Source organism: Procambarus clarkii, chromosome 38 (assembly GCF_040958095.1).
Source record: "Procambarus clarkii isolate CNS0578487 chromosome 38, FALCON_Pclarkii_2.0, whole genome shotgun sequence".
NCBI lineage: Eukaryota > Metazoa > Arthropoda > Malacostraca > Decapoda > Cambaridae > Procambarus > Procambarus clarkii.
In genome coordinates, this window is record NC_091187.1 from 20,860,935 (window position 1) to 20,880,708 (window position 19,774).

The 19,774-nt window shown below is 38.9% G+C and overlaps 2 protein-coding genes across 3 annotated transcripts in view; one reads left to right on the top strand and one right to left on the bottom strand.

Annotated features, from left to right (window-relative positions):
* Positions 1–19,774, bottom strand: part of LOC123771916 (mucin-2) — a 38,632-nt gene that overhangs the window by 16,852 nt on the left and 2,006 nt on the right. The gene's annotated exons all lie outside the window — the stretch shown is intronic.
* On the top strand, positions 1,252–19,381 carry RNaseX25 (Ribonuclease X25). 2 transcript variants are annotated; one of them, XM_045764709.2, is made up of 7 exons: positions 1,252–1,379; positions 3,819–3,897; positions 5,680–5,823; positions 7,602–7,822; positions 10,970–11,124; positions 14,107–14,252; positions 16,874–19,381. In XM_045764709.2, the coding sequence occupies exons 2-7, from the start codon at positions 3,845–3,847 to the stop codon at positions 17,013–17,015; spliced, it is 861 nt and encodes a 286-aa protein (XP_045620665.2). In that variant the 5' UTR covers positions 1,252–1,379; positions 3,819–3,844; the 3' UTR covers positions 17,016–19,381. The 2 variants fall into 2 exon arrangements, with proteins under 2 accessions (XP_045620665.2, XP_045620666.2); XM_045764710.2 differs by lacking the exon at positions 1,252–1,379 and adding an exon at positions 1,539–1,695.

The following is a 19,774-nucleotide window of genomic DNA, read 5'->3' on the forward strand; positions in this document are numbered from 1 at the left end:
GCAGTCTGACCAATGCCATTCCTGACCTTAAACGCTTCCTAGAATGTTGTAAAAGAACCCATGGGCACCACACTGGAAACAAGTACCTATTTGATATTCCAAGAATGCGACTTAACCAAACTAGAAATGCTCTACAAATCAAGGGACCCAGAATGTGGAGTGACCTTCCCTATCACGTCAAAGACTATCCCTCTCTCAACCAGTTTAAGAGAAAAACCAAATACTACATATTAAACTCCATGTAACATACCTTACCCCCTGAATGTCAACCTATGTCTTACTATTTTCAAACAATATTAATTATTGACCAACTTGCATAACTGCTGATATATAAACTTAAAAAAAATTGTAGTCTTCTGTTTATTTAGTTAAAATTACTTCTGCGGTTCTGTTTCTATTTCTGCTCTTCCATCTATCATTTAGTTATTATAATTTATTTTATATATATTTTTTTTCAATTCAATTTATGCTCTTGTTCTCAATTAGTTTTAAGTTTTAGTCTAAGTGTTTTCCCCAAATCTTGCCCGAAACGCTGTGCGTATTAATGGCTTTAGGCATAGTATGTACTATCTAAACTAGCTCTATCTAAAAATCCAACATTATGTTTGTAACTCATTTTGAATAAGGGAGGAAGTTATGAGAAAGTGCCAAGCCATCACGACTATACAGCACTTGGAAGGGATCACAATAAGGATTTAGGATGGGACGGAGGGAAAGAAATGGTGCCCAACCACTTGGACGGTCGGGGATTGAACGCCGACCTGTATGAAGCGAGACCGTCGCTCTACCGTCCAGCCCAAGTGGTTGAACTCATTTTGAATGAGTTTTTACCTGAATAAACATTATTATTACTATTATTATTATTACATTATTATTATTATACAGTATTACAATTTTTATTCAAAATATATAGTCTTAAACATACCATCCCAATCGTATGCTTATAAGTACATTAATTAAACATAGGCGCTATGTCCTCGTCGCGGCCACTAGATTGTTAGTGACCCCTCAGGTAAATTCAGGTAAATAATTATTATTATTAATGATAAGATTGGTGCAGGGAGAATAGAGTAGTGGAGCGTAGGAGAGCGTCTTAAACATACCATCCCAATCGTATGCATGTAAGTACATTAAACATAGGCGCTATGTCCTCGTCGTGGGCCCCTAAAATGTTAGTGGCCCCTCAGGTAAATTCAGGTAAATAATTAGTATTATTAATAATTATAAGATTAGTGCAGGAAGAGTAGAATAGTGGAGCGTAGGAGCGCGGCGCACCGGGCTGTAAGCGACGTGTTGACACTTCTCCCTTGGCTGCTGCTGCTGCTGCTGCACCTTATCCAGGCTTGCCACAACTCCAAAATCAACAACTTAACTTGCTGGTGAGCAGTCTTATCTACTCGTCTAGTCGTCTTCCTTAGCAGTAAAACAAGTAGAATGTTGTCTGCCGGGGCACTATATGGGTCTGGAAGTTTGGATTTGACTGAACTAAAAATCAGTCGCGAAATTGGCAAGTTTTCCTCGAGAAACTTTGTCGTAGTCTGAGAAAAGTTTCCTTTGTTGAGGTGGTTGGTGGGTATTATCGTCTCGGGGCGCAGCTGCTTGTACAGTATACTAGCAGTTCCGTACCTACTGCTTAGTTGCCCAAAAGTGACTAGATTTGTTTAGACTGAGCATACTAATCTCCTTAAGTTCAAGGTAAACAATCTGTTGCGTCATGATTTTTTTAACTGAAGAGTGAAAACAATCTCGACTGATCTATATATTTTTTCGTTTAAGATTTGTGTGCGAAATATATATAAACAATATAAAGGCACTATTTTCATGAAATTTCACATATTGTAATTGTCATAATTTTGTATAATTATTACTTTTTTTTGTCTTCTATAGAACCAAGGTGTTTTGAGTGTTTTTTTTATTATCAAAATTAGGCATACACAGCTGTGTGCTGCTACCCTATTCTGTATGAGATATTACACACTGTAGATAAAAAAACTAGCAATAGGTTCAACTAACATTCACATCTCACAGGATGGTTAGTCATGCATGGAATTAGGGGAGATAATACCTGCCTTAATACATAAACAGACTAGCTCTGACTAATCAGCTGGCTATAAGTTCCTCTAATATTCCCATCTCACAGGAAGGTTAGTCATACATGGAATCAGTGAAGAAAATACCAGCCTTGTTACAAAACACATCAATGCTGACTAAAAATCTGGTTAGAACAGAAAATGTAAAGCTATTAGCCCCCACTAGCAAAATCTGGGTTCAACATAATATATTTCAGTATTACTAAGTGTATGAAGTAATTACAGAGCTCAAAGTACCTCATACCATTAGGTATGAAGTCACTTATAACAGGGCAATCACAGATATAGTGTTGGAGAGTATGTTCCAGCTCGTGTTCACATAGTTTACAATTGGAATGTTCACCATTGAGGGATTCATTACCTACAGCCACCTGCCATAGTTATTGATATCCCAGCCTAATTCTGGCAATTACAATGTCACACTGTCTAGTGGATGTTTTATGCGGCCCGTATATATAATTCTCCCTTCTAAACATGTCATAGCTCTTTATACTTGTGCTTTCTGGCCTGTGTGTGTCAGTGACTGTTCTTCTGTTTTCCCTATTGAGAGTGGTAGTGAAGGGAGGAGGGGAGTGGGGTGGTCATAAATTAATGGAAGCTTGCATAAAGCATCAAGATGGACCAATTAAGGTGATGACCTGACCTGCGTTGCTTGATAACTTTACACCCATGACAGTAACATACAACAAAGTGTTTATGGTTGGTGTTGCTAATTATACCCCCCCCCCTCTCTCTCTCTCTCTCCCTACTTCTCCCTTTCCCTCCTCCCCTCTCTTTCCTCCCCTCCCCCTCTCTTTCTCCTTCTCTCCTCACCCCCCTCTCTCTCCCTCCCTTTTTCTCTTTCTCTCCCTCTCTTGCCCTGCCTCTTTCATCACCCCTCTCCTCATTCTCTATTTTCCCCCATCTCTTTCTCCCTATCTCTTTCTCTTCCTATCTCTTTCTGCCCATCTCTCTCTCTCTCTCCTTATCTCTTTCTCCCCATCCCTCTCTCTCTCTCCTTATCTCTTTCTCCCCATCCCTCTCCCTATCTCTTTCTTCCCCTTCTCTCTCTCCCCTTCTTCCCCCCCCCTCCTCTCTCCTCTCTTTTTCTCCTTCTCTCTCTCCCCCCCTCCTCTCTCCTCTCCCTCTTTCTCCCCCCCCCTCTCTCTCCTCCTCTCTCTCCCCCTCTCCTCCCTCCCCTCTTTCTCTTCCCCCCTCTCTCCCACCCTCTTTCTTCCACACTCCTCCTTGTTTCTTCATCCCTCTCTTTCTTTCCTCGTCAATCTTTCTATCCTTCTATCTCCCCCACCCTCTTTTCCACTCTTCCCCCTCCTCCTCCTCTCTCCCCTCCCTTTCTCTCCCAGTCTCTTTTGCCACCCCCCCCCCTGCTCTCTCTCTCTCTCTTCCTCTTTTCCTTCTTTACTCTTCTCTTCTGTCTTTCTCCCCAAAGAAAATAGTGCTGAAAAAATGTATTTAAGTTCTTTTGGGAGCAGAGTTTTAAACAGTTGGAATAATTTAGATGAGATGGTGTTGGAAATCAAAACTATTGGAAGCTTCAAAACATCACATGACAAAGATTATAGGGTAGACGGGACACCACTAACATACCTTCATCAAGTTACTCCTTGTGAGTAATTATACAGAAATGCTAACTGTGCAGTGTAAGCCTAGCATAAAGCACGGTTTATTGTACGTCAACTTATATTAGTTGTACGCTGTATCCGTCATGATTCTCCCTTCTTCCCTCAGCTCCCTGCTTGCGGAGGATAGCTACAATGAAATTAGTGTTAACTCTAACACTCATCCGCACTCTGTTAGTGCATGCCAGGTCAGTGAACGTTTTATTTGAACAATGTTTATACTGTAATTTCTTTCTGGAAATATTTACAGTATTGGTATCCATAGTAATTTTTTGCTATAGACATTTCTTGTTTTCTGTTATCTTGTTATACTGTTTCTTAAAGAAGCTTCATTGTATGTATTTAAAAACAACATTTAGTTTAGGTATTATCTTAAAAATATGGTTACCTAACTTGTGGTGATTCTGAGGATCAATTTCCCCACGGCCCAGGAACCAATCAGGAGTACCTGATTGGAATGGAGTACCAATCAGGAACCAGGCTTCCTGATTGGTACTCCAGTCAATCAGGCTGCTAAAATACTGCAGCTTGTAGTTTGCCATGTGAATCACTTCCTGGTTGATCAGATATCATTTTGTTTATCAAGTTCTCTTTTGAACATTGTGAGTTATGTCCATTTTGAATAGAGGGAGTGTGTTGACAAATCTTGGGCCCTTAATGTTAGATTATTGTATCTTAGTGTACCCAATGGTTCCTTAATATACAGTATATTAATTTTCTAGGAGGTTGTTTGTTGTTTTTGTTAAAGATTCGCTACCTGGAACAAAGTTCCAAGTAGCACAGGCTATGGTGAGCCCGTATTTTAGGAGGGCTCCTATAGTAGCTTCCCAGACGTAGCTCTGGTTGTTACATTAACTGCATGCACTATGCATTCTGCATCCTATTTGTCGACTTCCAAGAGCTAGGACCAGAATCTGGCTTACTCTATGAGGTAAGGGGAGTTAAGGGATTGGAGATTTGACCCAAAATAGAGAAAAAGCCCAACAGAAAGCATAGGCGATTACTTTACAAATATTAGGCACTCGTAGCCTGGTGGAGGGGCCTCGTAGCCTGGTGGATAGCGCGCAGGACTCGTAATTCTGTGGCGCGGGTTCGATTCCCGCACGAGGCAGAAACAAATGGGCAAAGTTTCTTTCACCCTGAATGCCCCTGTTACCTAGCAGTAAATAGGTACCTGGGAGTTAGTCAGCTGTCACGGGCTGCTTCCTGGGGGTGGAGGCCTGGTCGAGGACCGGGCCGCGGGGACACTAAAAAGCCCCGAAATCATCTCAAGATAACCCAAAAGTAAACACACAATTGATTATTTACCCTAATAAATACCCTAAAGGCACCATAAACATGCAATTGATTATTTACCCTAATATATACCCTAAAGGCACCCTAAAGTAAACAAGCAATTGATTATTTACCCTAATAAATACTCTAAAGGCACCCTAAAGTAAACAAGAAATTGATTATTTACCCTAATAAATACCCTAAAGGCACCCTAAAGTAAACACGCAATTGATTATTTACCCTAATAAATACCCTAAAGGCACCCTAAAGTAAACACGCAATTGATTATTTACCCTAATAAATACCCTAAAGGCACCCTAATAAATGTTGCCTTGGGGTAAATACCCTAATTGTAATGCACTTGACCAACATCACATGGCAGCCTAGGTCATGTGCCGTCTCGGCAAGTCTGCCAACTCATTCTTCCACTTGGTACACTTCTGCAGCTATAGGTTCAACAAATGCTGCACGCTGTAACAGTTGTTGAGGTTACTTGTGTGGAAACTTGTAGGGGGACCTAACCTACGACACTGTCCCAGGAAGGTGAGGTGAGAAAGTTTAGAGTTTGCAGAGAAATTAGAGTTCATAGCTATAAATAATTACGGTATTATCATTTAGTCTCATTTAAATTTAACTTCAATTTAATCGTGTGTGTATCGGGTGTCTAAACCAGTTGGTCATTGTTGCCTTCTCAGAGCCTCGTGGAGCACTCAGTGGGACGTCCTAATATTCACACAGCAGTGGCCAATAACTAGCTGCATTAGCCACTTAATACAAAACCCCGATGGAGCATGCAATCTTTTCCCCAATATGACTTCTTGGACAATTCATGGAATATGGTAAGTACAGTACTGTATTGTCAGCATTTTGTAATTCTGCTTAATGCTGAAATTTGTGTTTACTATTTATGGATTTTTTTTCTCTACGTGCATCTATTAGTACTAATAAATGATCAAACTCACTGTAGCAAGAAAAATGACTTGCTACATAATACTGTGTAGCATTGACTTGTTTCTCAATGCCATGTAATACAGTATTAAGAAAATAATCAGCTTTTAATTAAAAATGTACTCGTCTATTTCAGCATCTAAAGTATGTGACTTTGCCTAACTCTTAATGTGTGGCATTGTATTTTTATGCTGCTTCCCATTGCAAAAAATATTATCATATAATATGAAGTAATATCAGAAATAATATACAGTATAAAGCAATCAAGAAAAATAGAAAACAAAGTCATTCTCAGAAGTAGGTTTTGATGAAGTTAACACATTCATTTGAGCACGTGCTTATACAGTATGTTATAATAAATGTACAGTGTTATATACAGGTATATCTAATACTGATAATAACTAAAATACTGTACAGTGGAACCTTGATTTACGAATGCCCTATATTACGAATTTTTCGGTATATGAGGTCAATTTCCTTGTAAAATATGACTCGGTGTATGACGTTTGTCTCAGAATATGAGTTTGCTGATAGGTACATGTATGGGTCAAGCACGTGAGTTCTGCTGGTCACAGGGTGAGGCACGCTCAGTTTACCAGTGTATCCCGCCTAGTGATGACCGTGCTTGAATTTTTTGTGAAGAATTTCATTGTTTTTCTGCATTTTGGTTTCTGAACTTAAAAGTTCTTATATATCACACAATGAGTCCCAAGAAAGTCAGTGGTAAAGTTCAACCTAAGAATATACAGTAGTGAGGATGATGGTAGAGGAAAAACAAGAGATCATTCATAAACATGAAGATGGTATGGGGGGTTGTTGATCTAGCTAGGCAGTACAATAAATCTCTAATAAAACTACTACTTAAGAAAATGTGTGCAGCATGGGAATAACTGCAAAGTTTTGCTGAAATAACTCGCCCAGATAAAGCTGTAGCAGGCTATTGCATTAACCTTTTTAATGACAATGTGATGTCTCTCCCATGACCTATGGTGGCATGGGAGTGGTATTAATTACTCATTGGAGCTAAGCAAGTGTGAACATACTTTGAATCAGGGGGTTTTGTTTGTTGTTCAAGTAGTTACAGTACTTATATTGGTGAGTCCTAATCTTCCTGGTGATTTTTCCTGTGGTACTGTAGTGATCATATATCTGTGGACTTTCTTATGTCTATTCAAGAGACCTAGATTTTGGCTCTGGTTTCTGGTAGGCCCACATGATTTGTGCCTGGTGGGTACCCTTAGGTTGGGAAGGATCGAGGTGGGTAGCTCACAGACACTGAGGAAACCACCAGTAAGAGGCATTTCAATAAATTCAACCATTTATTTTGCCCCATGGTAGACACCCTGCCCATTTGTTTGATTCATATAGACTGAGGGTATGAGACAGATGTGGCAAAAGCAGGAGACAATTTAACAGGGTCACATACAAGATGTGTTACCAAATAAATATGCAAAGACCAATTAAATAGGATGTCATGCATACCAACTACATAAGAGTACTCATATAAATACAGGTGTAGTGAACAGTATTCTGCCAGAAGTCTATGTTAATTTATGATGATGCCCACAGGTCCAGTTTGACCATCCATGTCCTTTCATTAACCTTTTATTACTTTTTGTTTATTCATTTAGATAAATATTGTTTTTATAATTTATATTACACTCCATAGGCCCACCAAGCTTGGAACCATTGGTCCAAATTTTTGTAACAATTCGTGGCATTTCCAAGAGGCAGAGATTATTCAGCTCGAGCCCTACTTAATTAAGTACTGGGGCAATATATTTGCTGAAGACCCCCAGACATCTCTTTGGAAGCACGAGTGGGTGAAACACGGCACGTGTGCAGCCGAGCTTCCTGCCCTCAGTTCGGAAAAAAAATATTTTGAAAAAGGTAAAGTTTTCAGGAATTTGAATATTTAAATTGAATACAGTACAGTATTACTTTTAATAAATGCCGACATAATGCAATTGTATTAATGTATGCTAATACTGTATACGTTTTGCAAAGCTTTCATTTGGCTGCATTTCTCAAATCCACTACTGTATTTTGTTTTAATCTTTGAATATTCTATTAATTTTTTTTTACCCTCCTTGGAAAGTACCTCTTAGCTGTTGACCAAACTACACTAGAAAGTGAAGGGACGACGACGTTACGATCCGTCCTGGACCATTCTCAAGTCGATTATGGACTTGTGTGGGGTTTGGTCAACATATTTCAGCCACATTATTGTGACTCCTCGTCTGTCTCTTAGTGGATCTAATTATTTATTAATAAACCTACTTTTCCAGCTAGGTGTTCTATAACAACTGTATAATGTATTACTAATTTTTATGTTACATAAATGAGAATTAAAATGAACCTAAATAATAAAGTTCCCTCATTAGCTAAATTACCAGTGAAAATAGTGTTTAATTATGTTACTGCTCTTCCTAATGTATTTTTCTTCCACAAAGTACTGTAGCTACTTGTATGAACATTGATGTGAGCCTAGATCATTACGGCTAACATGTTCTTATATGCAGTCTCAATCTTCCACAAATTTTTGTTATATGTTACATCAGCAAGGTACCAAGGGAAGCACAATCACATGCACCAGACCAGTTTTCTTTATTTAATTAACACTGCCTGGCCCAGCAGGCCACCCGCAGCTCACCGCAAGGTAGGCCGGGCGTTGCCGGTGAGCACACAACCCAATGTTAAACTCTCATTCTCAATGTTTATACTTACTAATAAGAATAAGCAAAAATTAATGGATGAAAGCATTGACGTCATGCCCTGAACTGCGTGTATTGTTTTGATGACTGCAATAATCATCATCAGGACGTCAAAGCGTTAAGTATAGTGGTGAAAGTAAGTGATAGAAGGCTGGTCCCAATCAGAAAAAAGGAGAATGGGAATAGGGTGCAGAGAGGAAAGCAAATATTGGATAAGGGAGAATACAATTTGAATTGGAAAAGTGAGAGTTGAAAAGGATAAATTTTTGGTGGAAGTGAAAATGGTAAAAAATTCTATTACCTGGATACAGACACACACACACACACACACACAAAAAAAAAAAAAGGCACAAAGACGAGTTTAAATATTGAAGGGTTGATAGAAAAAAAAACACGAAAATGTTGTGACTAAGAAGAATCCCACGTGGCAATTATACACACAAGCAAATTGTATCCAAATCAAAACATGGCATTAGCAATTGTAGCTAATCAATAAAATATGCAGATTGACAATTCCTTAAGCATTACACAAGAAAAAATTAGCAAAGGCAATATTTATTTGACGGCCACTATCTAGTGACCTCAATGAGGGATTGCTGGTGACTAGTCAAAGATCCCCCCCAACCCCCATTTGTCTTTATGATTTTGTTGAGCTGGATTTTGATATACAGCAGTGTTTTGGTATTTACGGCTTCGGCGGGTACAGTTCCACGGGTTTATAACCCTGTGGGTGAAAGAAAAGCATCACCTGTTTTCTGTCCTGCACTGACTTGTTGAGTTTCAAACCCTTGCACCTTGTTCGGGTTACATCTGACCTTTTTGAAGAGGTGGTCTGGATCAATATCCACCAAACTGTTCAGTATTTTAAATTTCAGCGAGATCAGCTCTGTCATTCATGTCTGGTTTACAGTGTTGTTAGTCCTGTGGCCCTGTAAATGATTTTTGTCAGCCGGAGTTTTTGGTAGATAATGTACATAATTAAGCATGTTGAAGATTAATGCACTTAAATATTCTAATTTTTTATTAGGAAAGGAAAATGAAGGTTTAACAAGCAAGATCCCAGTCATAGAAGCATGTTATTAAGTGAGAGCAAGTAGTCATTGCCCTGATGAGTAGGCCAATAAAACAGGAGGGTCAAATATAGGAATTTAGTGAAGGAAAACGAGTTGGATGGTTAAAGGGAAATTCCCAGAGAAGGGAAACAATGAAATTGAAAAGACTGTTGAATAGGTCAAGTTTAAGCTATCCCATATGAAAGGTTAGGTAAGGACATCCAAGAGAAGGACTTCTGATCAAAGCAGATAATTCCTTTTGTTTTGTTAGGGACAAGAGGCCTGTGTATATATACTTTAAGCATGTATCAAAGTCCTTCCCTAGGCAGACACTATTGACCTTTCCCAGGATACATCCCCACAAAAAAAGTTCTTACTCCTGGATAACTGTTTACCTAGGTAACCAGAGGCATTAGGTGAAAGGAAAAATGCTCAACTATTTCTCCCACCTGGGAATCGAACCCGGGATCCCTGATTACCTGCTTGATGGGGTTCTGGGAGTTCTTCTACTCCCCAAGCCTTTAGGCTTGATTTGTGAGAGTGTGGTCCAATAGGCTGTTGCTTTGAGCAGCCCGCAGGCCCGCATATCAAACACAGCCCAGTTGAAATTAGTGTTAACGGTCCAGGATGGACCGAAACGTCGTCGTCCCTTCATTTTCTAGTGTGTGGTTTGGTCAACTTAATTAATATTAAGTGCTAGATTTTTGTTGTTATTGGAAACAACACTAGTACCTATGATGTAATCTGGCAGCCACTTTCCACAAATGGCCATTTACATCTTTCTAGTAACGTCTTTCTAGTCTGTCTTTCTAGTAACTCGGCCTTATTATCTGTGTTAGGGAAGTTGTCATTACCCTTGTCTGAGCTACTGTATCCCACTCTTGCCACATAACTTTGCTTCAACTCCAAATAATGATACAGCATATCAGAAGAGAAGTCAGTGAAATTGTTTGTGTAGTGAGTGATCACAAGAAAACACAGTCACATAGGGCTGAATGAAACACAAAAACAGACACACACAAACACAGAAAAAAGAAACACAACAACAGAATGAAACACAGAAAACACATAGGACTGAATGTCTTAGAAAAAAGTATCATTTATGATTTAAACAAAGATTATGCACAGTGAGCATAACATCCTTAACCTCACTTGGCAGTAACATGCATACAATACACAAACTACCATTCCTATTCTAAGGATAATGCAAGCATCTCCAAAGTGTCTTCTTTCACCAGTACGTATTATGATTCCTTTTTTTCATCTTGCAGGTCTCGAGTGGGTTACCCAGTATGACTATGTAGCTGTCTTAGGCAAGCATAACATTTATCCGCATGACATCAATACCTATAGTCGTGATGATATCAACAGTGCCATCGCTGACATGTTTGGAGTTGATCCAGCCATTGATTGCATTTATAACAAGGTAATATATTCTCATTATATTTTTATGTTTTTGCACAGCAGAATCTCTTAACTAAAATTAAAAAAAAAAAAAGAATGGTTCCTGAAGCCTTGCTGAATGGTTCTTTTACAGTACGAGAGAAACTTTTCCATACTTCCTTTATGGCAATAGCCAGTCATCCCTCACTCAGCCAAGCAAAGCCCCTAACTACTGTACAGCCCAACAGCAGCAAGAACAACTAATCATAAGATAGAAAATGGAAACGGACCACTGCACAACAAATTATGGAGCCGACAAAAATACATCTGAAATGGAATAGAAGGGAATGAACTTCCTCTCCAAGGAATGGGGGAACTTGAGAAACTCAGGACTAAGGAATACAGGCCACAGTAATGAGCACAAAACGTAAGAAAGGACACAGCCGGCCACCAGCACCAGGGCAGGCATAAAGGTCAGACTCGCACCCCCAAACCGGGCAAGATGCAAAGACTGAAAAACAGCAGGATGAGACCAAACCAGAAAACAAGATCCAGAAATTCACCCACAGGGTTGTGGAGGAAGAGCAGAGTTTTAACGACGATAGATGGCCAAAGACAACTATGGATGATTAGTCTGTCATGTATGTACATGACAGTACAGTAATATGTACATGATGGTAACAATCATGTATGTAATAGGCTCACCAGATGTAAATTGTTCAGTTTAGAAACTGTTGTGATCCAGTTCTTGAACCAATTGTGCTATAAAAGACTATTGATATATATATACAGTATAGACTAAAATATTTACCTAGCCTATCAAGACTGTAATTTGTTTAGCTAAGTGAACTTTGGGGGTTCAATCCCTGAGCTCATTTTGTGCCTCTGTAACCTTTTCCAGCTACTGCTCTCAATGATGGGAATGGAGGTGGTCATAAATGAACTAAATCAAAACCCAGGGATTGTTGGAATAGAAGTTCAACCAAGTCCATCAACAACTGTAGTCAGAGCCACCTCTAAAGATGGTGGTCTAAAGATGAAGGCTTTTACCACAAGCCTTCCATCCATTGAAGTCAGCACACATCCGGCCAGAAGCCACTTTAAGGAGCGAACCAATGGTGAAGGCTGAGAAACTGAGCAAACAGAAGTGGCATAGAAACACTATAAGGAAAAGGAGCGAACTTAACACAAATGGGCAAAGCTAACCATTAAACTTTGTCCACCTAGAACAATTGGGATTTCCATCACCCTGCTGCCCAAGCCCAAAATGGGACATAAAATGCAAACTAGAAGCCTGGTCCTAAAGCACAGCCACTGCTTGGAAAACTGCCAAATGACATTATGGCTTAGAAAAAAATGCAAATTTAAAGGCGACAAACATTGCTCACCCGAGTGTAATGGCTCCCACCACTAATAGCAATTTCAGAACTGAAGGCAGAGGAAGCCATGCCCACCTGATACCTATTGACCCCCCTCACTTACGTATATCACATTTACAAGTGGCAAGAGTGGGTTTTAATGTGAAAACTGAGTGCCTAACTCTCAACAGACCAATAATTATGACAGGCTCATGGTACATACCTTGGTGATTCAAACACTAATCCCTGAACATAATAGTCATTCAGTCAAGGAACGAAAACCCGGGACGATAACAGTCAACTCGTATGATCCAAATGCACCCTCGGTCAAAGCATCACGTGCAACAGCCATGCAAGCACATGATTAGGGGACTTGCTCCTCATCAACAGGTCCCTCTTGTACACTCTGGAAGTAGGACAGCTGAGACAAGGCTGCTTTTGAAGAAGGAAAGCCTAGGAGAGAAAACCATTCTAATTAGGCCATCAGGATAATCTTAACACAACTGGAGTGAACACACTCACTCTCCATCAGGATGCCTGGTAAAGGGGCAGAAACCCATGTAAGTCATGGAAGCAACCTCTTTTGAGTGCTGTCTTGACATGGAGCTCTCTTTTGCTCCTCTCTTCTGCCTACTGCAGTGGTGCACAAGAGTAAAGCACCCTGTGGTTTTACCACCATGCTTTTTCTGCGAATATAGACTCTTATATTCCCCATTTTCCATTTACGATTGTTTATCAGGCCCTTGAGCCAGCCTAGCAGCTGTGACTCCTAAGGGGCAACACACTTGAATGGTGGTGGAATAGGGTTAAACAGAAGCCAAGTGAGGCCCAACTATCACTTGGCTAGTATGTCTGGCAGGCCTAGTCAAACTTATGTCAAAAGGGCATTGAAGAGTTAGTATCCATATCAGTCCCTGGGTTACCGGTCAAACTCCTTCACTGGTTACCTATGTATCCATGAGAAAATGTATCCTTGAGAGACCTATGTATCCTTTCTCTTTGTTACCTCACCCCGGGATTGCCTGCATGTTTGTACCTTTCCTCGTTGAGCCCTGTTATAGGTGGGGTGCAGGGAAGGGAAGTCTCTAATTTTTGCTTGCAGTAGGAGTCAGGGTTTTATTTCTTGGTATTACAGCAAGATAATATTCTTGATGGTTGCTTGAGTTAGACTTGCCACTGTCTCCATATCTTGTTGCGTGTCAGAACAACTTAGTTAGATTTCAGTCAAGATGTGGATGAGAGTATCAAGAACCTGGTGGCTGATATAAGTCCTAATTGGATTAAATTTCAACTGACTATGGGATGATCTGAGGCTCATATGCGGAAAGGAGCATTTCATTAGGCTCAACTCACTCTCTCTTTAAGCACTTGGCTAAGCAAGTTAGGCTACTGCTTTTTAGTCAATTATGAAATTAAAAGATTTGTTTATTGGAAGCTACCCAATTTATATGTTATGTACGTTTAATATGCATTTAAAATACCCAATTATTGTATGAGAGTTAATAGTTGAGTTACTTTTAAGTTTATGTTTAACAAGTTACTTATAAGACGAGGGAAGTGAACAACTGTTGATGAAGCTTTGAGGATGCCAGGAACATTTATGGAGACAGACTTGGTGTGAAATTCCACATAAATGATCTCTGCTTTCATCATTCCTTTGCTTTCAGAAAACCAAGCAACACGAACTGTCACAAATCAAGTTATGTTTTGATCGCTCATTACACATAGTCAATTGTGATGGCATCATTGGCTATGAAGAAAATGTAATTGGAAACTGTCCTAAGAAAGGAATTATATACCCCTCATCTGTGAGGTAAGTAGATAAGCAAAGAAATTCAATTAAACTTTTATTATATCTATAATTAAACATTTATTATATAAAATATATGTACAATATTGCAATTTTATTTTCAGCATATATGCCACTGACTGTAAAATACATAGTGATAAGGTACAGTGCACCTTTTTAAATTTATCCTCAAGTGATTTATGTTTGTATATAATTTTGAACGAATACCCATAACTTACAAGACTGTATTCTATCTTGTATATTTTACTGGATGGAGTACCCCAGGTACACGTCCTTTCCTTCTTCCACTCTCCCTCAAACCCCACCCTCTTCTCCTCTCCCCCAATCCCCTCCTCTCTTCTCTCCCAATTCCTCCTCCTCTCTTCTACTCCAATTCCTCCTCCTCTCTTCTCCTCTCCCGCAATTCCCCTTCTCTTATCCTCTCTGCCTCTCTTCCCAACATTCCCCCATTTTTCTCTTCACTGTTGCCCAATCTTTGCCCTTTTCTAATTCCCTTTCTCCCACTTCCTCCCCTCCCCCCCCCTTGTCCACCAACACCCGCCTTTAGAAAGCTTGAGGTACCTCATACCAGCACGTCTGAAAGGTGTAATGACTAGCTAGACATCAATAATGCAGTGTGAGTGATCATGACCCATCTTCTTGATGGTACATGCAGTTTGCAGGCAGGGTTTATCCTTCCAATGACTACAAAAGTACAAATGTTGAGAGATATGTCAGTGTTGAGAAAGACAAGGTTTTAAAAGTGTTGTCTTGTGCTGTAGATAGAGGAGCGGCGACTAAACAAAGGTGTGTGTGTTAGAGGGAGACTTGTTGCACTGTATGGTAGGATGTTGTGTTTATAGCATCAGCTGATCATTGGTGCTGTGGCGAGGCAGTTATTTGCTGTGTTTGGCTGTTGGTGGAACCAGGTACAAATGTGGCACAGGTCAAGTGTGGCCCAATTTGTTGGTTGGATGTAAACATCAAAACTACAAAAAACATAATCCCTGATTTTATTTCAAACTATGAAAATCACAGGGGTTGACTATTGATGGTAATATTTCTTAGTGTGGCGCTGTGACTGACCATGACTGGCCTATGACATTCTCATACCCTAATGATTTATCTTGGAAAAGTTGGGCGAGGCTAGCCCCCAAACATTTGGCCTCAAACCTCGGACAGACTTGGCCGAACAAATAGACAGACATTCTCATTTATGCAGTTTTCAAGTTCATGCTATTTCTGCAAAATGGTGTTGCAGATTTCTATGCATACTTGTACTTGATGGGTTGTGTGTTAGGTTCTCTCCAGGAGTCCTCTTGGCACATCTCCCTTCTGTTCTCTACCAAGTTTTTATCTTATCCTTGAGGAAGAAGCAGGTTTCACTGATTTTGGTAGCAACAGGTGTGTGTCTCAGCTGCTCAGCCAGGTTGTTCGTGCTGTAATCTGTAGTCCCAGTTCCATCTTTGGACAACATTCCAGGAGTTCCTGTCCTAGTTATGGTTTTGTTCTGAGCTGGGCACTGATGCATGCACTACAGGCTTTTTTTTCAGTGCCAATATCTGGAAACTACCCTATCTATGCTATTATCATTATATAATAACAGCTGCTGTATTCTCTTGTGCTGTCAATGTCAGATTGTCCAACACCATTTTGTGCATGCCTTAATTACCATTTGTTCAATGACAGGTTATGGTTTTGTTGTACTTTGCAAGTCCAATTTCATACTACTGTAGCCTAAAATATTTCAATGAAGTTTAACCTTTCAAATGTGCATGTCAAATAGGGTTGACTATACCATATCTGACCCTACTGTGCAAGTCAAATAAAGATGATTTAGAGTACAGCATAAGATTTTAAAAGTCCTGCCTGTACACACACACACAGGGCTCACATTTCTTTCCTCAGACCACCAGTAAACAGATGCCATCTTGGAAAATATCATGGGCACCCTTGCAGTGTGTGTGTGTGAGGGCCTCGTTATTGAGACCTCATTATTGAGAGACCATGGGTAGCGCATGCTGCAGTAGCTCGCAGCACTCCCAAGCAGGTTGTGTCCACAGCATAACTTAATATCGACAAAATAAATACAGTAACAACAATTATTTTGCATTGATAGTGTTAAAGAAGATTGTGACTGTGATAAAGACTAGGTGCAAGGTTGAGACATCAGTGATCACAATGTGGGTTATGATTTCCACAGTGGGAGGCAAACATTCACAGCACACAACTGAGGTTTCGTGCATTTATGCTTCATGAAACGTGACCTCATGTTCCCTTATAAAATATAATTGTGGAAAATTATTCTTATTCATTATTTATTGACATCAGGGTTTGAGAAAGGATGAGGTGACAGATCAAATGAATAAAAAAGTATAAGATAGAACAAGAGAAGAAGCCTTCTCAAGGATTAAAGGCATATCAAAGTAAGATAAAATATAATTGGTGATGTATGTAAATACAGTGCAGTACTTAAAGTATTTTGCATGTGTTCAGATGGGATGAGAATTCAGTATTGTATGCTCTTCTCAGTAAACAATACATAAATAAATTGTGAACTTCATTTAAATAAATCACATTATTGCCAATGAATTTAAATATCTACTCAATACACTACAGATGTTTTTTGTTTTCCCTATGACTAGGACTGGGGGAAAGGAATACAGTTACTCTCGGAAGTTGGCCGACCTGCGAATACAACGCTGGGAAGAGGCGCAAGCCACATGCGTTTCATGGCTGTGTCATGCTCTAATGATGGTCTATTCTCTCATGTGGATTACTCTCTGAACTCATGAAGTCAAACATTGCGGATGGCCTTGTATTTTAACTTTTAGCTATGACTTTTTTTTTAATAACTTTTAGCACATCCATAGTTTGTAAAGTACAACTTTATTTTGTATTTTAAAATATTTAATATGCAACAATATTGTTAATTTCTGTAAATTATGTAATTGTTTAAAATTTAAAAAAAATTGTATTTTGTATTAGATTATATTTGTATTGACTGTGTTCATACCTCAGGTTGAAATACTGTACCAGTTTGTCCATGCTAGTGTCAGCTGCTTAATACAATTTACTGGTTAGTTGATCAAATTTTGTATGGATACTAATTAAGTATTGTAAACACTTTAAAGGATAGAACGGATGCAATTACTGTGTATTCAAGTCTTAATTTAATAGTCTTGTATTATAAATTATTTTTGAAGGATTGCAGCTTGACTTTTTAACAAAGAGTTTGGTATATTGTTAACAATGCTGTATATAATTGTAGTCATTAGTGTAAGTTTATAAGGCATCTAAACACTCATAATACAAAATTGTAGCATTCATTTTGCTCAATATCACGATCTGTGATGATTCAATAGGCCTAGTCTATTACATAATTGCTACCAGTTTCTTCCTCACTTTATTTGGAGTGAACATTTATTTCTCTTTCTCTTACAGGGTATCTCCTTCATTACAGATTTTGAGTTTCTTTATTTTTGTATCCATTAATCCCTAACTTGGGGGGAGTAGTGTGTGTGTGTGTGTGTTTCCTGTGACACTTCCCCCTTGTTTCTCTAATATGGGGTACTTTCACAGGATGTTTCTAAAACTTGCTCATGGTTCCCAAATATGGGAGACGTAAATGAAGTGTCCTGTGATACACTTTCCCCAAGGTTTTTGTGTCTTTGGCCTGTTCACACTCCTGCACCCCATGTGTTGTTCTGACACATTTTCTCAACCTCGACATTGCCTTGTTAGCAAATGTATTTGATCTGTTTTCTTATTTTATACATTTCCCTTACTTGTTCCTTCATTTTTTTTCATTTCATTCTTTCTTTCACGTTATTGTGGGCTTTTTAAAGGAGTTACTCAACATTGTTCCTCAAATGGCAACTGCTCAAGTTATTTACCAGATGTTTAAAAATGTTGCCACATATACCTGGGCAAGGTTCTGTTTATCATCCTCTAAGAGGAGTTCTCAGGATGATTAATATATATATCACAGTATATATATATATATATATATATATATATATCACACACACACAAAACTAACAGGGAAGAGTTCCTGAGGCCTGGAACTTCAAGAACAAGAGGACATAGATTTAAACTAAGTAAACAAAGCTGTCGAAGGAATACAAGAAAAATCACTTTCGCAAACAGAGTGGTAAATGGTTGGAACAAGTTAGGTGAGAAGGTAGGTGGTGGAGGCCAAGACTGTCAGTAATTTCAAAGCATTATATGACAGTGCTGGGAAGACGGGACACCACGAGCGTAGCTCTCATCCTGTAACTACACTTAAGTAATTACTTACATCGCCATAAACACAATCATCAGATTCATCACACCAGTTAATAGTTAGAAAGGGAAGCAAGGAGTTTTGGCTTGCTCTTGGCATACACAACTAAGTGAATAAATACACACACTCATGCATGTGCTGTATTAACCAAAACGTTTTTGTATTAATCAGATAAACACAAATTTCATCACACCACTGTTTGTATTTCATCATATTACATCATCATATATACAATGTGCCACATAGCAGCCTGTGTGAATATATTTTAATGGCCAAGCTGAAATCTGTTTTTAACATAAATTATTATTGTGCAATACTGGCGCAATACAGAGCCAAAAATGTTATAAAAAAAAGTTGTAAATACGTGTATTACTGTAATTATTTTCCTAGATGTCAGAGGAATGATATGTTTATTAGGCACAGCATTTTCTTTTAATAAAGTCATGATTTCTTCAATTTGAATTTTGGACTGCATATGGTATGTAGATAGTTGCTGTTATAATCCCAGCGTGTATATAATGTCTTCTTGTATATTTGATTTTCTGTTCAGTTGGTCCTCATCCTGCGCACTTTTTCACACACGTGTATTTGTGTTTTTATCATCAAGATTTAAACTGCATATGGGGTGAGATCACCTCTGCATGAGGTTCCTGCAACAAAAGTTGTTGCTTTGGTCAGCAACATCTAAATATCAGACTTTTTAACACTGCCACTCTTCAGAAATCTTTGTTGTCTTGTATCTGACAGTATTTTTGTTTGTCACATTTTACATGTAAGTTCTTGTATCATGTCATCTGTCATGTTACTTGCATAGCATTATGTTCTGTATTTGTGACCGGAAAGTGACGAGTATTTAATAATATTTTCAGATTGGTGTTTTATTGAGAATTTACCTGACTTTACCTCAAGGCCACACCATCTCTAGTGGCCTCGACAGGGAGAGGAAGTCGACAGCTTGTCAGAGGTACCCACAATGCTCGTGAAAGATGGGAAACAGTAGATTTTTGGACCTCTCTATAATGGATTCCAGTAAACAATAGACTTAAATTTCTCCATTGGATTTCTTTCCTAAAATTCAGATGTTTAACAAATTCAGATTTTGGAGGAGTATGCAATGAAATTCAGTTTATCACAAAAAGTAATTTCCATCAAATCTCATTTTTTTTTCTGTATAAGCTTACTTTTCTGGGGAATGAGGGTGCCTCTTGTGGCTCCCTGAAGCTATTTTGCCGAGATGGCTTCCAACTATTTTTTTTTATTT